Source organism: Entamoeba histolytica, genomic scaffold (assembly GCF_000208925.1).
Source record: "Entamoeba histolytica HM-1:IMSS scf_1104750518587 genomic scaffold, whole genome shotgun sequence".
Lineage (NCBI taxonomy): Eukaryota > Evosea > Mastigamoebida > Endamoebidae > Entamoeba > Entamoeba histolytica.
Window position 1 is genome coordinate 501518 of NW_001914860.1, and position 20844 is coordinate 522361.

At 24.9% G+C, this 20844-nt stretch overlaps 3 protein-coding genes across 3 annotated transcripts; 1 reads left to right on the forward strand and 2 right to left on the reverse strand.

Annotated features, from left to right (window-relative positions):
- Positions 1-750: 750 nt before the first annotated feature.
- On the reverse strand, positions 751-14229 carry EHI_153780 (uncharacterized protein; the record flags this gene model as incomplete). Its single annotated transcript, XM_649660.2, has 1 exon — positions 751-14229. One exon carries the CDS (start codon positions 14227-14229, stop codon positions 751-753), a length of 13479 nt encoding a protein of 4492 aa, XP_654752.2.
- Positions 14230-14442: 213 nt separating this feature from the next.
- EHI_153790 (uncharacterized protein) lies at positions 14443-15739 on the reverse strand (the record flags this gene model as incomplete). Its single annotated transcript, XM_649659.1, has 2 exons — positions 14443-15517; positions 15576-15739. The coding sequence occupies 2 exons, from the start codon at positions 15737-15739 to the stop codon at positions 14443-14445; spliced, it is 1239 nt and encodes a 412-aa protein (XP_654751.1).
- Positions 15740-16017: 278 nt separating this feature from the next.
- On the forward strand, positions 16018-16629 carry EHI_153800 (uncharacterized protein; the record flags this gene model as incomplete). The annotated part of the gene is made up of 1 exon (XM_649658.1): positions 16018-16629. The coding sequence occupies one exon, from the start codon at positions 16018-16020 to the stop codon at positions 16627-16629; it is 612 nt and encodes a 203-aa protein (XP_654750.1).
- Positions 16630-20844: the final 4215 nt, after the last annotated feature.

A 20844-nucleotide genomic window follows, 5' to 3' on the forward strand; every position in this document is an offset into this window, starting at 1 on the left:
TAGTTCATTTGATAACTCTAGTTCATTTGATAACTCTAGTTCATTTGAAGAATCAAGTGAAATGTATGGAACTGAGTTTTGGGTTTCCATTGGATGTATTGTTGCTCTTGTTGGACTGATTTGTAGCCTTATTATAATATTCGCTATTATGATTGTCGTAAGAAAATACAGACATAAAAATGAAGAGTATTTTGCTATCAATTGAATAAATTATTAGTCATATTTACTGTTTTATTAAAAAGAAGATATGGTTGTAGACTTAATTAAGATTAGACTCTTATTTATTAGGTATTATGCTAATAAAAGTTATTATTCTTTTTGTAGATATACTGAGACAAAAACTGAGTCTTTGATTAAATTTAGTAAAAAGATTTTATTACTCTATATACAAACTTCTTTTAGTTAAAATTCAAAAGAGTAAAAAAACAATAAACAAATACAAAAAATAATCAATTGCCTTTTATTTTAAATGTGTATAATTCTGATATTCTTTCGTTACATGTTTTGAAACTAATTTTGAAAAATTTTTTTCTAAAAATAAAATGTTTGAAAGGTTCTAGAGTAAAGTCAAGAGTATTTCTTCAACTATCCAAGTCTTATAACTTTGTATAATTCTTGAATTTAATAATAATAACAAAAATAATATATATTTTTAATATTACCAAAACATGTCTAAATAATTAAAAAGAACAAAACAAGATAAACAATGAAGAGATTTTAAATAAAAATTCAATCAATTCAATCGTATGTTTAGTTTTGGGTTGTCATTTCAAACCATTGTCTCAGTGCTTCAGCTAAAACATTCGGTAAAGTGTTTAAGTCATGAAGAATAATGTAGTGAGGGAATGGGAAAGTATCCATATAATGTTCTACATTAACTTGTCCATTTTCAAAGTTAACACTTTTCATTTCAAGAATTGATTCGTTTGAAGGATTGTCTAAGACAATGAAAACAACAAAAGTTTTCATTGAAGAGAAGTCTCTTAGTATTTTAGAAATACCTTTTTTGTCAGAGAATCGTCCATCTGAGAGGATAAAAATAATTTGTTTAACATCCAGTTCAATAGAAGGGTTATATCGTTGACAAACAAGTCCACTCTCATGTAAATAGACATACAAAGACTTCATTAATTTAACCATGTCAGTATTATTTTGGTTAAATTGGAATTCTTTAACAATTCTTGCTCCATCTTCTTCATTAAATGTTGTTCCAAACTTTTGAACACATTTTACATCTTCTCCGAATCTAACAACACTTAATTCCCCTACTTCTAATTTAGTTAATGCACTAGACAATAAAGCAACTGTCTCTAATGCCATTTCACCAGCATTATTTATAATCATTGATTGAGAGTCATCTATTGCAACTAATATTTGATAGTCTCTTTTCTGTGCTCTTGTTCTTCTAAGCCAAATTTTATCCTTTTTAAATCCAGAAGCAATATATGGAATTACTTTCTTCATATTAATTTTCTTTCCAGTTCTATAGTCTCCTTTCATCTGACTTGCTAATGATGGTTCTAACACAATTCTTAATTTCTCACATAATTCCATAGCAGACTGATTTGTTTTTGATTCATACATACTCCATTGTTGTTTTTCACTTTCACCTATCTCAATTATCTTTTCTTCATTAATTTCATCAATAAGTTGTTTCTTCTCTCCTTCTTCAATAACCATCTCTTTGTCATTTGTATTTTCTTTAAATGCAACATTAAAAATGTTATTTTTCTCAGTTGATTCCTCAATAACACGTTCTCTTATATATTGTTCATTAACTTTTTCTTTTTCAACAACATCATTAGTATCTTCTTCCATTATTCCATCAACTTGTTGATTTTCTTTCATATCTTCTTCTTTTCTTTCTTTCTTTTCAATCATATTCTTCTTTTCACCTTCTCCAGTTTTTTCTTCTTCCATCTTTTCAATATTCATTTCTTCTTTAGCTGGTGCTATTGTTTGTTGTTGAGCTGTTTCATCAACAACATATTCATCTTTGTCATCTCCACTTTTCTGCCCATCAACCACCTTTTGTTCTTCTGTCATTGTGAGGTCTTCAATATGATTCTGGGTATCACCATTTCCTTTCTTTTCTTGTTGGACTTTTCTTAACTCTTGTTGTTCTTTCTTTGAATTACCATTAACATGACCTTCACCATCTCCAACTTTTGTATTATTTTCTTCATTATTTCCACTTCCTTCTCCTTCCTTTTGTTGTGTTGAATCAATTTTGGCATTACTTTTCATTCCAGTATTTTCTTCAACACCATAAGCATCCATTGGAGTATGTTCTGCTTCAACCTCTTCATTGTTCTTCCGTTCTTCATTCATATCACCTTTTCCATTGTCTTGGTTTTGGTTCATATCACCAGCAAGATCTTGTTCAAGTTCTTTTGTTTCTACCATATCTTCATTTTCTCCATCTGCTTTTTCTTCTTCAACACTTTTTGCTTCTTCATCTGATTTATTTAGTGCATCAATATCGAATTGATCACCTTGTTCTTCTTCTTCATTTTCATTATTATTTTCTTCTTCAATTGACATATTTTCTTCACCTTCTTCATTCATTTTAAATTCATCATCTTCACCTCCTTCTTCTTGATTTTCTTCTTCAATTTGTTCTTTACCAGGAAGTGTTTGAAGTTTTTCAGTTTCTTCTACATCTTGACCCTCTTCTTGTTGTTCTTCTCCTTTCTCTTCTTTTTCATCATTGCCTTCTTCCATTGCTTGTTCTTGATGTTCCTCCTTCTTCTTTTCTTTCTCTTCTTTGACATTTCCTTCTTCTTCGCTTCCCATACCTTCTGCCTCTCCTTTCATTCCTTTACCAATAGCATTTTCTTCTTCCATTGATTTATCATTATCTTCTTTATCCCACATCTCAGCATCAACAATTTCTCTTTTGTCTTTATCAACATCACCCATTATTTGGTCTCTGTCGACATCTTCTTCTTCTTGGTCTTTGTTGTTGCCATCTTCATTTGGCTCTTCATCATATTCCTCTCCATCAAAATCATCTTGCATGTCAAACCCTTTATCCATGTCTTGTTTTTCATCTTTGTTTTGTTCTTGTTGTTTTTCTCCTTTTAATCCAGTTAATTGTTCTTGGTCTTTAATCTCTTTACTAACGTCGTTTATTCCTTTACCTTCAGCCATACCAACTCCGTCTGTAATAAATTCTTCTCCTTTTTCTTGTTTACCATCATCCTCTTTTTCTTCTTGATTACAAAATCCATCTTTATATAATGTACCAAATGTATTAAGACACATAACAGTAAACTTTCTCACTGATTTATGGATATGAAGTGAAGTAATATAATGATCTTCAAGTACATGTTCTACGTTTGTTAGTAATTCTTTCATATATTTTGTATTTGTTGTTAAACAATTCTCAGTCATTTCTTTAAGGTTATTATGAACACCATTTCCAGCAAGAATAAATGAATGAATAGATGGGAATGAATCATTTTCTTCTTCATTTAATTGAGAAGATGCTTTAAACAAAATTTGACAAGTAATTAAACATTCTTCAAGCATTTCATTAATTTTATTTGAAGAACTAAATTCTTCTTCAATGGTAGTGTCTATTTCTTTCAATGATTTCAAAATCAATAAGACATTTTGTGAATTATTAAATCCAATATTCTTAATTTCTTGTTCAATTACAGAAATCATATTTTTTCCGTCATTGGTCATTGACTTAATATTTTCAATCATTTTAGTTGTCATAAAATGATTTCCTTCTAACACTGTTTCTTCCATTATATTTTTAAATACTTCTCGATTCTTTTGAATTTTTTCTTTCATTCCATTAAACTTTTCTCTTAAACTTTCCTCAACAAGAATACTATCTTCTAATACATTTTCTATTCTACTCAAAAACACATAATTTCTGAGTAATGTTAAATGACTAACTTTACTAAATTTTTCTTCATCATGACTAAGAATAGATAATACTTTCTTTAAATAATTAACAAAGTTCTGCATCTTTCTAATTTCACTACTTTGTTTCATACACATATCATAGAGATTATTAACATAATTTTGAGTATATTCAATTTCTTTTCCATTAAGATCATTTGAAGCATTAATTTTTACTTTATTAAATAATTGGAATTTACTAATTGTTTTAAAATGATATTCATTAATTTTTTGAATTAATGGAATATTTCCTTCAATTTTACATGGCTTTCTCAATACCATTTCTAATGAAATATCATCTAAATTAACTGTTTTTCTTGAATGACTTAAATGGTATCCTTCTAACATTTCAATAACATCAAGTAATGCTCTTTTCTTTAAAACAACTCCTTCTTTTCCTTTAGTTTCTTGAAGTTCTTTAACTCTTCCTATTAACTCATCTTCAAATAATTCTAACCATTTTAACCCATCTCTATCTTTAAAAGTAATATCTTCAACACACTTTCTTAATGTTTTTGAATGAAGAGTTTTAATTTTATTAATATAATATTTAATTTCTTGTACTCTATCTCCATTTCCTTTATTTATTTTTTCTAATATTCCTAATGGTACAAATTCAGGTGCTTGTACTTTTTCTATTTCACTAGGATTAGATTCAAATGTTTCACTTTGTACAATAGGTTGAATACTTTCTTTTAATAAATTATCAAATTCTTTTGTAAATGCAAATAATTTTCTATTTGACTTTTCTGTTTGATCTTGGAGTTTAGCATAATTAATATCATTCCATTTTGTTAATTTAATAAAGTCTTTAATTTTTTCAATTATTGGTTTAATTGATTGTTCTATTTGTTCATTAATTCTTGTTTTAAATAATGAATAATATTCTTTGATTTGAATGAACATTACATTAACTTTATTCCATTGATTATTACCATTAATTTCAAATATTTTTTGTGTTAGTTTAATAAGAATTTCCAATAAATGAATTCGTTCATTAAATTGACCATAATTACATTTATAAACAAATTGGTTCATTGATTCTAAAAATTGAAGTTCATATTGTTCATTTCCTTCACTAGCAATATATTCTTGAACCATTTTCCATACATTAACAAACCAACCTCTTGCATTACATTTATGTTTCTCAATAATATTATCAGATAATTTGTTCCAACTCTTTAATTGCCAACTTCTCCATTTTTGTATAACTAATGCAACACGATTCATTTCTTCTTGTAATGAAACATATTGTGCAGCAACATTTTGCCAATTTTGTAATTCTCCAAATAACACATGAAGTGTAACTAAATACTTCATTAATGGAGCAGTCTTTGGATATCCTCGAATTCTATCAACAATTGAATTAATTTTAACAAGCATCTCATTTTCTGGAAATTCTTCCAATAATTTACAAACATGATTATACAATTGATCTAATACATTCATTAATTCAATAATTTCATGAACACATCCATCTTTATTTAAATCAATTAACTTTTCTTCTTTTGGATGAATTAGTAAATCAGTTTTTGTATGTATAAAAACAGTATGGAATGGTGATGATATCCAATCAAATTCTTTTGGTAATGGAATGTCTTTATTATCAAAATATTCAGCTAGCATATTCTTAAAAACTTCATTTCGTTCTTCCATTGTTTCATCAAATAATTGATTACTTTCTTTTTCATTTAATACATTTTCTATAAATCCAAGAATAAATTGAACATCTTCATCTGTAATCCAACTTCTTGCTTTCTTCTTTTTTGGTTTATCACTAATAATTGGTGTAGTATTAGGAATGTCAAGTGATTGTTGTTGTAATAAATCTTGAATATCAGCAAAGAAATCTGGAAATTCTTCTCGATACTCTTCCTCTTCTTTATCTTCATCAATAGCTAATTCATTTGTTTTTGTTTTGTACTTAAATTGTTGTGCTTCTTCCTCTTCAATTCTTCTTTTTTCTTCTTCCTCTGCATTTTTTAATGCAACCATTAATCTTAATAAAGGAACAATTGTTTTGACTGCACCATTAACATCTCCTTTATAGCCTTTTTCCATATTAACAAATAGAATTTTAAGAATGGTGTTATTAAATGAATTATTGTTTTGTTCAATATGTTGTAATATAAAATCTCCAATACAAGATACTTCTTCATTAATGTCATCCGAATTAACTGGGAATGCAATAACACTCTTTAAAATCTTTTCAGCATTATCATTTCTTAGATGTTTTAATATCTTTTTGAATAATTCAATTCTAATTCCTGTCTTTAATAAATATAATCCAAATAATATTGGAATAGTAATATCTCTAAATAATGGATATTCATTTTGAATATGTTCAATAAAGAATTCTGTTTGTTCTTGCCACATAGTTTCATGTGATATAATTCCAATTAATGATGGAATGTCATTAATATTTTCAATAGAATTAAAAAGTTCATTAATTTTATTATAATTTCCATTTGATGTAGTAAATAATCTAAACTCTTGATATAATTGTTCATATGGAATGTCACTATTTCTTTCTTTAACATTGTTGTTATATTGTTCTTTTTCATTTTCAATATTATCTTTCACTGTTTTTAAAAACTTTTCAAACATTTCAAATCCAACACCAAATATGAGTGCTCTTGTTTTAATAAGTGTTTCCATTTGAGTAGAAACAATTGTAATTCTTGAATTTGCAACTTCAATAAAATACTTTGGATATTCCATTGGATCAATACATGGCATCATAAAACAATTATAAATAAAACATCCATATCTGTACAAATTAATTCCTTCTTGTTTCTCATTATTCTCTTGTATAAGACGAATCGAATTATTATAATATTCTGTTAATTTTGGACTAATCATTTGAATTGATTGTTCAAGTGGTTGCTGTGAATTAACAATAGTATTAAATATATCAATTAATGACGTTTGAATCATTACAATAAACTTATTGATTATACTATTAACATCTCCATTTGAGTTGATTGAAATATTTTTAATATCTTTTAATAATGATATTTGTGTTGGAATACTAAAAACATCTAATATTCCATTAGAAATGAAGTAAGCTCTTGCTCTAGGAATAACACTTTGATATAACAATGAAACTCCTTTCAATTGGTTTGATTTAGGTAAGAATGGTAATGATGGAAGAGTTTTCCATAACGCTCCTAGAGACTCGGACAATAGAGGAATAGTATAAATTGAATCATTCTTTTGTTTGTTCTGATAAGCATATACAAATGGATTATATGTAGATTCATTGTTATTAACAACATCATTAATAACACTTATATTTTTTAAGAAATTATATAATGGAGTTAAATATGTTTCTTTTTGTTGTTCTGGAAGTTGTATTGTAGTTACAACATCTCTAAAACACGAATCGAATAATAATGCCAATGTTTTAACAGAGTCATCATCATATGTCTTTTGGATAGATGGAATTAATTCAGTAAATTCTTTAGTATGTTTTGGATAAAATTCTTGTGAGAAATGAGACCATAATCTACCAATTAATGTTTCATCAACACAATATTGTTTAAATAATGCATTGGTCATTTCAATATATACTGGATGAATTGATCTTAACAATACACAAAGAATAATATATTTTTGAATATTAATTTCTGTACAAAATCCAATAGTTGAAAATAATACTCTTAATACCAATAAACTAAATGCTTGTTGTTCACTTAATTCATGAATACTATCTATAGTTTTATCAACTGAATTTAAGAATTCACAATAAGATTGTTCAAGTACAAGATATTTAGAATATACATTAGCAACTTTTCTTGAAGACCTTGAGATTATTGTATTATTATTCTCATTTTGTTTTTCTTTTTCCTCCAAACTCTTAATTAATAACACAAACATTAACATTGCTTTAATCCATTTACTTGGAACTGTTAAGAGTATTGATTTGATTTGTAATAAAACACTTAATTTTTCATTTGGAACAAGATGTTGTAATATAGTAATAAATTGTGTACTTTCCTTTTCATCAATCATTTGCATTACTGTAGAAATAACTTCATTTCCTTCCATTTTATCTTCAATTTGATAACATTTTAATGCTTCAATTAAAACATCATTAAGTCCATTTGTTTCTGTAGACATTCCATCACATTTGAATTGAGTATAGATATATGGAATAATAACACTCATTTTAGAAAGTAACACACCAATAGAAATATTTTCAATAAATTCATTCATTTGTTTTATTTGAGTGTTTGCCAAAATATCATATGTAACAATATCTTCATCGTTGATTTTCTGTTTTTGTTGTTGTTCATAAATGGATTGCTTTCTTTCTTGTTCCTTTTCATCAGAAGTAATAGTAACATAAAATGTATTAAATCCTTCTTTAAGAGCTTCCACACCATAATTACCAACATATTTACCCCATCGTATAAGATGTAATAAACTAACGTTTTCACATTGTTTGTGAATATCAAGCATAAACCTAACAGTTTCAATAGACAAATTAAATCCAACAAGAATTCGTTCAATATCAATATCATCTAGTGATGGTACAAATAATTCTAATGCTCTATTTCTCATAGCTCTTGATATTTCACCATTTATTGGATTAGAAGTGAAAATTACTCTAAAATCTTTGTGGGGTTTAATGACGATTGGCGTTCCATCTGAAGATACTCCTCGTTCATTTAGTACTAAATACCCATTTGGTTCAAATAGTGAATTTAATCTATCTAATACAGTTGGGTTACAGAAATTAACATTTTCCATCATTAACCAATATCCTCTTTGCATACATTTAACTACAATTCCATCAACCCACTCAAACGATCCAATTGCCTTCTTTTTTTGTAATATTTCTATATGACTTATACCTTCTTTAAGAAAGTCATCATTAATACATTGATTTAATTCTTTGATAATTTTCATTTCAACATCTTCAAATATACAGTTTCTTCTTGTATTTTCTAAGTCTTTTGCTTTAACACAACAAAGTAACATTTGGTAAATTTCTTTTGCTTTTTCATTATTACAAACCATCATAACATCTTTAATGTCTTGTAAGAAACTTCTTCTATGTCGTTCAAAATCCATTTGTTCATACCCTCCAATAAGGTCAATAGTATCAACACTTGTGTTCATACTAAATTCCTTCATAATATGTCCAGTTAATTGTGCAATATTTCTAACAATACTCGTCTTTCCACAATGTGAATCTCCAATAAGAGATATTAGCCATCTGTTATTAATTCCTTTCATTATTCCTTTCATTACACTCAATTGTTTAGGTAATAAATAATTCATTTCTGCCTTCTTTTCTATGCAATATCTTCTTTCCATTTCCACCTCTCCAATTCTAAAGCTTTCTTGTGTAATAGAATAATCATTACTTTCTTCTTGAATAAATGTATTTAATGTTCCAATGCAAGAACGCCATATCTCAAATGCATATTGTTGGTCTTTTATTTCTCTAAATCTATGTCCAAAAATAGTGTTATAAATAAATGTAAGTGTATTTAACTTTCCATTATGAATTTCATTTTCAATATTTGAACTATATTCTATATATAATTTACAAAATCTTAATATATCTCTCAAATTAAATTCCCATGGACTTCCTTTTCGACCAAACAATTTCTTTTGACAAATATTTTCTTCTAACTTTTCAATAAATTGAATTAGTGCATTAACAATTTGTTGTGGAATAACAGGATAAATTGTTCTAATAATATATTCCATATCATTTGTAGTCATTTTATTAACATAAACTTCAGTAAATCTATTTAAAAATGATTGAGGTAATCCTTTTCTTCCACTACCTTCTCCTAATGGATTTTGTGATGCAAATAATCTAAATGTTGGTGGACATTTAACTTCAATATTTAACTCTGGAATAAACACTGTTGCACGATGATCTAATAATGAATTTAATCCTTCTAATACACTTTGTGATGCTAAATTCAATTCATCTAATAATACCCAACTTCCACTTTTCATTGCTCTTAATAATAATCCATCACACCAACCAAATCCTCCTGAATTTCCTTCTAATGGTAAATCTGTTCCAAGTAAATCGGAAATATCTGTATGTTCACTTAAATTAATTCTATACAAATGAATATTTAGCATTGATGCTAACATTTCAATAATTGTTGTTTTTCCTACTCCTGGTGATCCTTCCATTAAAATTGCTTTATGTAATGTCATAGCTCTAAATAAGTGAAGAACATTTGATGTTGTTGTTGGTGCATCAATACAATAATTTTGTTGTAAAACTAATGAATTAGTTGGTGATTCTAAATTAAAATCAGATACACAAATACTGTTATTATTAATAATCATTTTTGGTATTTCTGTAATAGCTTTCATGCTTTCTTCATTTAAACTTTCTCCACAAAGAATCAATGCATTATTTAATGCTGTCATACAATCTTGAATAACATTTGGTATTTCATTTTTCAATGAATCAATAACAACTAAATGTGCTCCATGAATAAATTTAAGTTGTGAAGATTGAATCTTTTCACAATTATTCATAAAATCTGTCCATGCAAGACAATTTCTAACTGACACTTTCTTTCCATATCTTTGTTCAGACCAAACAAGGAAATTAACAATTCCTTTTGCATATTTTCTTTCTTCTTGTTTCTTAATTTTTTGTTCAACAATCAATAATAAATCTCCTTCTGCTTCAAATGCTTTAACATAAATCTCTGTGAATCTATTTCTCATTGCAGGACTAAGTTCTCTTTTACCAAAATCTCCTCCTGGATTCATTGTTCCAAAAATTCTAAATGTTTCATTGGCAATAACTTCTTCAATATCATTACTTGTTTTTTCTGCAATTGTCATCATTCTTGATGGTTCTAATACTGAGTTTAATCTTTCCAAAACAGAATCTTCTGCCATATTAATCTCATCAATTAAAAACATATCACCATTCTTCATTGCTTCAATTAATGGACCATCATACCATTTAAATAATGTTCTATATTCTGAAATTAATTTATCTATTTCTTCATTTTTTATTTTATTTAACGTATATTTATTTAATAAAACATTTAATGTTTCATCTTCATTAAATAATTTTTTTAATGAATTGTGTAATTTAGTTGTAGTTTGTTCTTTATTTCTTACTGGTCTCATTCCACCAATAAAATCTGCTGTTTCTGTGTGTTGATGACAATTTAAAATTTTAAGTTTTTGATTCATTATATGAGCAACAATTTGACATACAGTAGTTTTTCCACAACCAGTTTCACCAATTAATAATGCAGGTTCTTTATGTTTCATACATTCAATTATTAAACAGAATAGTCTTCTCATAGAAGGTGTCCAAACAATTTCTTTACAAATTTCTTGAGCAATAGTAAATTCTTTACAATTATAAATTGTATTAAAATCTAATTTAACTTTTAAATTTCTTTCTAACACTTCTTGTATAATTTGTTTTTCATTTACATTTCTCATTTTTTCAGCTAAAATAAAATATCCATCTCTTGCTAATTCTTCATAACTATTTGCATGTCTATCAGCCCATTTAAATAATTCTCTTAATGTAATAAATGAATGTTTTCCTCCAAAAAATTGTGTCATACTTCTTTGTTTTTCTAAATCCTTTAAAACATTAACTAATTTTTTACAATATGATGGTGGAATTAATGACCTTTTTTCAAGAATTATTTCAAGTTCATTTTCAGGTATTTCATCAAAATGTAATTCTATAAATCTATTTCTAAATGCTCTTGATAAATGTTTTCTTCCTCCATATGTATTTGGTGGATTTTGTGTTGCAAATAACATAAATTGTGGATGTGGTTTAACTGTTTCTTGTGTTTCTGGAATATATAATTCTCTATTAAAGTCTAATAATCTATTTAATGCTTCTAATACTTCAGATGGTGCTAAATTTAATTCATCTAAAACAATCCAATATCCTTTTCTTACTGCTTCTACTAAAATACCTTCTTGAAATATTAATTTACCATCTTCTGTTGGAACATAACTTCCAAGATATTCTTGAACATCAGTTTGTTCATGATTATTAACTCTAACCATTCTATGTCCTGTTGCTTTTGCAAGGTATTCAACTAAACTAGTTTTACCTGCAGATGTAGGTCCTTGAAGTAATATTGGATATCTTTTTGACATAACTATTCTTGAAATACTTTCTAATCGTTTTTTTGTTGTTTCAGTTAAAATATATTTTTCATCTACTTTTATTTCTTCATCTCCTTTCTCAATAAAATATCCTCCATAATTAATATATTCTTTATTCTTTGGTAAACTACCACTGTTATTTGTTTTATTAAATGTTTCATTAATTAACTTTTCCATTATTGGATAACTTATTCTATTTAATTGAGTTAAATATGACATACTCATTCCTTCATAAAGTGCTCGTTCAAATCCAAAAAATGGTGTTACATCTGTAATATATTGTAATGCTAAACAAAGTGTTCTTAATGAAAATAATGGTCTTTGTCCTGCTCCATCAAAGAGTTCATCATGTGCAAGTTGTTTCGCTTTTAAATGAAATTGAACAATTTTTTCAGCTGGTGGTTGAACACCAATTCTATTTAAATAATCCCTAACTAACATTTGTAAATCATTTCTTTCAATAATTTCATCAAATTGAATTGGATGAAATCTTGATTTAATACCTGGTGCAAGATCTTTCTTTCCAACATCAGTTGGTGGATTCATATTAGCAAATAATCTAAAATTTTTATGTCTTGGAATTGGTGTTACATCTCCTATTTCAGTTAATAAAATTGATTCTCCATCAAGTAATCCTGATATTCTTTCTAATGTATCATGTGATGCTAAATTAATTTCATCAAGAAGAATCCAATATCCATTTCTTAATGCCTTAACTAAATCTCCTTCAATAAAACTAAATGCAAATCCACTTTGTTTATTATTTATTTGTTCTTTATATTTTCTTGCTTTATTACTTATATTATTCCAATGTTCTCTAATAGATGTTTCCATTGTTTTAATTTTTTTATCAACCATATCACATGCTTTAATAATAAGAGTTAAAAATCTATTAAAGTCTTGTTTTTCATATGCACTATTTAATTGATTAATAAATTTTTCATTAGAATTTCTTGCAAATACATTATTAAATTCTTCAATAAATTCAATTCTTAATGGATGACATAATAATTTTAATTGAACTGGTTTAAATCCTCCAACAAGATCACTTGATTCTGTTTGTTGATTTAAATTATAAACAATAAGCTTTTGATTTAATAAACTAGCTAATTGTTGAATCATAGTAGTTTTACCAGTACCTGTTTCTCCAACAAGTAATATTGGTTCATCATTAATAATACAGTCAGCAATTTTTTCCATTAACACTAATGAATGTTGTGTTTTAGAAAATGGAAATGGGTTTTCTGGTGGTGGTGGAATAGGAGGTGGATTTCTATTTAATTTAATATGACCAATTGTAATTTCTTTATTATTTATTTCTATTATTGGTTTATATCCATTTAACATAAAATCAATTGATGGAATTTGAATTGTTTGTGCAACTACTTGAAGTATTTCTATTCTTCTTTGAAGTTCATTTGAAAGATAAACACTATCACATTCAAAAAGAAGAATATGTTTTAATTGAGTAGTGACTTGATTTAATTTAACTTCAAGAGGAATTTTTTGTTCAACTCTTTTACAAAATGATAATAATTGACGTAAAGTACCAGTAATTCCTTTTAATTTTATTGTTTCATGACATTGTAAGATTGTTGGTATAATAATTTGAATTCTTTGATAAAGACAAAGTAATAATTGAGTTAATTCTTCTTTTTTCATTTCTGGCATTGAAACAATAGTAAAGTGTGAAGAAAGTATTGAATGAAATGTATTTATTTTCATTCCTCCTTTATGAAGAGTACGTGTGCCTATTAATCTGAAATTAGGATGAACAGTAACACTTTCTGATCTATTTGGAATAAAAAATGTTCTTGTTTTTAATAATGGTAAAATTAATGAAATAACATCTGGTGGTGCTGTGTCTACATCTTCTAATAAAAACCAATATCCTTCTTTTACTGCTGTTGTTAATGAACCATCTTTCCATTTAAATTCACTAAAACTATCACTTGTAATATATGAACCAATTAATGCTTTTGCATCTACATCATCTCCAAAATGAACTGAAAGCATTTTCATATGTTGTTGTTCTGCAATATATTTTAATAATGAACTTTTTCCACATCCTGGTTCTCCTTCTAATAATATAGAATTAGAATCTTTAAGTAATCTCTCTATGATTAATTCAGTATTATGAAAGGGAGTTATAACAAATGGTTTCATATAAAATTAATGTTATTTAGTCCTTTTCTTCTTTTTTCTCATTATCTTCACTTTCAGTTATTTCTTTAAAACCCTAAAATTTACTTCTTTCATTTCTTATAAATTGAAACAAAAATGACTTATATAACAATAATTTACTTTATTAAAAATCAATGTGAGAAAGAAAGAAAGAGAAAATTTGATTCAAGCCTATCAATACACATAATGATGCAATTAATATTGTGGTTGATATCTTATGTTTGTTTGTTGTTGTGGTATTTGATTCATTCCAGGGTATGTTGGGAATTGTTGAATATCAGCCAATTCTGGTGGGAGGTTTAGAGCTAGTGATAAGAATGGTAAACGTGCAGGTTTTGCTAAGGTATCAGTCATACTTAATAAATTTTTAATATTTGAACCAAATGTTATAAGCCATTGACGATCTAAAGAAAGAAGATCTTGAGTTTGTAATGAAATTTCAATAGATGCCAATACTTGTTCATTATTATCTACAAGTTCTTTAATTTGATCTTCTATTTCATTTGAATTAATTAAAGGTTGTTGAATATTTTTTTCTATTTCTTTTGTTTTTCTTTTTCTTGATGGTTGTTTTTTTGTTTTATCATCTTTCTCTATTTTTGGTATTTTAGGTTTCTTTTTATTATCTAATTTATCTTCTGCATTAGGAATTTGTTGTTGTAAAGGTATTGTAATTGGAACATTTAATTGTGTTTGTTGTTGAGATATTGTTTTATTTATTGGATTAATTTGAGAATATTGTTGATAATGAATTGGTTGTGTTTGTTGTTTTGTTTGTACAAATGTTTGGATTTGATTTCCAATTTCTTGCATTATTGGTTGATTCCCAGGAGTAATTTGACCAATTTGATTTGATCGTTGTAGTTGAGTTGAAGTGTTGATAGGTTTTATTTGTAATTGTTGTTGAAATATTTGATTAGATGATGGTAGTGGATGAGTTGGTGTTTGTTGAATAATAGGAATAGTATTTTGAATTTGTTGAGGAATAGATGATTGTCCTTCTTGTTTAATTTGAGGTTGAAGAGGACGAACTGAATGAAGTGTTTGAATTTGGTGATTAATTTTAGGAATTTGTTCTCTATATTCCGGATATTTTTGGTATGTAGAAATTGTAAATGGTTGATATGAACATTGAACACAAAATTCTTCCCAATTTTGTTTTTTACCACCTGCAACCCATTTAATTCTATTTAAAATTTGTTGTGATGATTTATTTGGAAATAATGGTTGTAATTTATATAACATATCAGCATTTTCTAAGAAATTGGTTCTACCATTTCATTAATCTATTTCATTGTTGTTGGTTTTGTTTTCTTAATAAAACAAACGTTTTCATTTGTTGATCTAATAATTGATTTTCTTCTTCAGTCCATTGTGGAATAGTCCCAACAGACCTCTCATTTTTAATTGGAATTTTAGGTTGTTGTTGTGTAGGTGTTTCAGGATTATCATTTTTGAAATTTGAATTTATAGTAACACTAGGAAAGCTCATTAAAATGGTTATAGTTCATTTTATTCTCTTTTTCTCATAATATCATATTTTATTAATTTTTTTACTATAATTATTAATTTAATTTTTTTCATTGATTGTCATAAACATTTTTAATCTTTCTTTACCATTATTATTATTTATTTAATATATTTTAAACTACGTGGATTCATTATTTATTCATTTGACTTATAAAAGAAGAATGAGAAAAAACCTCAAACAAAGAAATAATGTTTAAAGGAAGAATGAACTTATAAAATACAGAAGAGTAATACAGTGACATGGCTACTCGAAGTGTCGTTATGTATCATTTTGAAATTTCTAAGAAAGTAAATAAAAGAATTCAATTTTATGGAAAGTCAATAACTGCAAGTGAAGTAATTGGTGAAATTCTTAAACAACGTAAAGACTCATTTGATAGAGATGAATTGCATATTTTTGATGTACAAACAGGACATGAGTATGTAGGAAGTGATTCAATAACTAAAAATACATATTTATGTGTTAAACGACTTCCTCGTTCAGCTCGACAAATGGTAATAAAAAAAATTCGGAAAGTTGATTCATCTGTTAAACCTACTAAACCACTTCCCATAACATTAGAACAACCAATTGTTTTAACTGAGGAACAAATTGCTAAGAAAAAGGCAGAAGAAGAAAAGAAAAAAATTGGAAACGAGAAAAACTCGTTACTTTGTGAATGTGGTAATTTACTTAAAGGTGCTGTTATTTGTTTAAACTGTGGTGACACGATTTGTGAAAAATGTCTTGAAAAAGGTATTTGTCCTTCTTGTAATGAAGAAGTGAACGAAGACAACACTTCTCCTAAGCAAGAGGTGAGAGATTGTGTTGAAGAATTTATAAAGAAATATCCTGATTTTGTAGAGAATTGATTGTTTATTTGTTTCGTCTTTCTTATTGGTGCTTCTCTAATTTTCTTCAATTTAATTTTCCTTTTTTGTTATTCAAACTGTTTTTCTTTTTTTTGTTTTAAAATAACTTAACATTTTTTCTTATCCCTTCAAATTATTGTTGGTTTTATTGTTCAATTCAGACTCTAACAGTTATTTGATTCTCACAAATTAAACATTGATACTTTTATTTGTTCATATGTTTATGAAAATGAATTATAGAAAAATAATCGAATTACTTTTTTATTTCCTAGGATTTTTATCTTTCTTTCAAGTAAGTGAAATTTTTGTTTATTATAAATTCATTGTATTTAAAAGAATAAATGGTCTAATTATGAGAAATGTTTATTTAGGTAAAAATTGGTTTTTATTTGATTAAAATGTGATATAATGAAACAACTTTTGAGTAAATTACAAACATCATTATTGTTAAAGAATTGAATTAGTTTTTAGTTAGAGATATTTTATTTTTTTTAGTATTAATCTATAATAATGTTGGTTTAACTACTTTCGCTCAAATAATACTGATATGTGAAGAGTAACATTAATTATTCTTTGTGTTTAATCCGTTAAATTAAAAGATAAATGATAGAGTATAATAATAATTAGAGTATTATGATTATTTTAAATAAACTAGTTTATTACTTTAGATGTATTTTATTTTTATTTTCTTAATGTTTATTATTTATATATTATTTAAAATATCAAGATTATAAGATGACATTATATGTATTGGTTGTATTTTATTTATTCAAATGGTTAATAATTATTATATATCATCTGAAGTTATTTGTAAATTCATCAATTATAATAATTAACAGATGATAGTATATTTTAATGTTAATCCAATTATAATAATAAGAGAAATATCATATTATTTCATATTTTATAATTCATTTCTCATATATTTATGTTATTTATTAATGTCATATCTTTTCATAATAATTTCATAACATCTTAAAACAAAATAAACAACAATTACATTTTTATATCAATGTTAATTACTTATTATTTATTTTATTATCTATTCAATAATATAAATTATAGTAGATAATTCTTAAATTGTTTATTTAATTAAAGAAATGATGTTTTATATTTTATCAATTTATTATCATTTATTTGTTTCAATAATCAAATGATTAATGTTATTAACATTCATATTCAATGTTTATGTGTTAGTTAATCTATTTTTATGTTATTTCATTTTGTTTGTTTCATTTTGTTTGTTTCTTATTTGAATATTTATTTTGGTTCTATTTTATTAATGATTAATGTACTTTATCTTATTTTTGTGAATGTTAGTTAATTTTGTGATGATATGAGTATTTAAATGATAGAAAGAAAATGAGAGTCAAATGTCACAACTCAGAGTCACCATATGAAAGGCTAAAATAAAAGTAAAGAAAATGCTAGTTATCTTCTAGTCATGATATAGTCTTTTAAGAGAAAATGTACACATATGGTTAAATATATAATATTTAATACTATTTAATAAGAATAAATAATAATGATGTAATTAATATGATTGTATTAATTAATGAGTTAAATGTAAGTATATTTAATAAATATTGAATTTTGTTGAATATATAAAGTATTGTTAAGAAAAATGAAAGAAAAATGAATGATGATGAAATATGATAATCATAGTGATATTAATATATTCAAAATAAGACAATAAAGAATGATGAGATTTAATACACATTAAATTCAAAATAACAAGTTAAATGAAGAAACAAATAAGTTGATGAACTTTGAAAAAGAATAAAATGGATTAAAGAACATGAAATACTCACATTTCGGACAGATGAAATATTAATTATTAAGTAAAACATAATTAATATTTTCATAATTAATACAAAAAATACAAATAGATAAATAAGAGAGAAGAGAGTTTAGTACCAAGAACCGAGGTTGAAAATAAAGCTTAGGGTAATACCAAAGTATTTATTGTAGACCAGTGCTTTTGGGCATTTACTGGCATTAGCCAGATTTGTGCTTGTCAAAAGTGCGAGAGTTGGGAAAGATGAACCAATCTCTTATTTATTTTATTTGTCAATAATATACTCCTCATTATATTCTATTCAAATATCAATATTTAAATAATTTACTTCTTTTTTGTTTAGTTAATTATGTTATATAAATAAAATATAATTAATAAAATAATATTGACTTAGTTTAATTGAATAATAATGTTTTCACTTTTTCTTATCTTTATTTTTTATTTAATTTCAAACTACTGTTTATCATAATTCAGGTTTATCTTTTATCACAATAAGAAATGATAATTAATTTTATTACGTCTTATTTCTTTGTTAATTTAATTATTTAAATAGACTTAAATCGTTATCTAACATTATAAATTATCAAGAATTAATTCTCATAACATTCAAAAATATTATGATTCTCTATCTCAACTTTTCTATTCTTTATTATATCTATGAGATTTAAATTGATACAAATCACTTTTATTATTCTTTTTAATAAAATACAATAAATAATATTATTAAATATTCAAATACTTCATTTAATAAACAAATAACAATATTAATAGTTGCATATTTAATAAAATGTAAATAATAATAAGATTTAACATAATGGAGATAGTAGAGATAGTATAAGTCTTTGTGTTTTATATTACAAGAATAAAATAAATTGAATAAAAATATTAAATTATAATTATTTAAAATAAATGAATATAAAATTCAATAAATAATAAATATACCAACAATTAGATAATATAAATATCGGGTGTTGATTATTGTATTGATTTAACATATTTTATTTCAATATAAATTCATTTCTATTATAATTTTATTGTTTTATTAATGTTATAGTGTGTTATTAGAATTAATTCTGTAAAATATTAACATTGTTTATTTTTATACTAATTGAAATTGGCAATGAAAAAAGCAAATAATAGAAAAATGAAGAGAAAGATATAAAAGAATAAAAGGAAAATGATGAAAGAAGAAAATAAAAGTAGAAAGTAGAAGAAGATAAAAATAAAGAAGATAAAGAGCAATAAAACACAAAGATGTAATAAAAGAAGAAAAGAAGAAATAAAAAGTGTATTTTTTAATGTAAAAATTAGAAATATTCAATAAAAAGTGTCTAATTTAATTATGTAAAATGATTAACATTATTTTATTATTGAAAAATATTTTACTCGTTTTATGTTTATTATTTATATGTATAATTTCATCATGATATTTATTATATATTCAATCATAAGTGTTATGTTATTATAACATATAATAAATGATAAAATATAAATGAAAATGATATGAATATATGATATAGATTATAAAACAAAAGAATAATAAGAATAAATGATAAATAAAAGGAGAAATGATAATCAATGATATAATAATAAATAAAAAGTATAAAAGATAAAATTAATATTAATACAAATCAAAAGAGAATAAATATAAAATGAAAATAGATATAAATGATAATAATATAAAAATGATAAGAATATAAAAATGATAAAGATGAATAAACAAATAATAAAATACATTTAAATATAAAAGAATAACAATAAGAAAATCTAAAGAATATAAACATAAAAATAATAAAATAAGAAGAATATAATAATATAATCATATATAGATAATAAGAAGATGATAGATAAATAATATAAACAGAGAAATAAATATAAAAATACGATAGATAAATAACATAATAATAACATAATAAAAATAATTAAATATGATTCATCAAATAATCTATTTCATTAATATTTCATACAAAATGAATACAAATGATTATAAAATATAAACATAACTATTTACATATTCTGTATTTATCATACTTTTTATTTTTTTATTTTTTTAGGAGCAAAATATAATAATTTGAATATTCTATTGATGCAAATTTTTTTGCATCTTTTTTCTTTTTTGTAAATTATTTAGATGCATTTTTTCTTTGCTAATTTTCTTTCAGTAAATCATCATATATAACAATAAAACAACACATGTAATTGAGTTTTAACAACTATCTAGATATTCTTTTATCCACTTTCTACTATTTTGAATAAAGAAGAGATAACAAATGAGTGAGTAATAAACAAATGATATAGAAAGAAGTGATGAGTTATATGTTAATGATATGTTCTTATATTTATTGTTTGATAAATAAAATAAAAAGTAATAATTGTTGCCTCAATTAAATATTAGTTTTATATTCATTGATCATTTA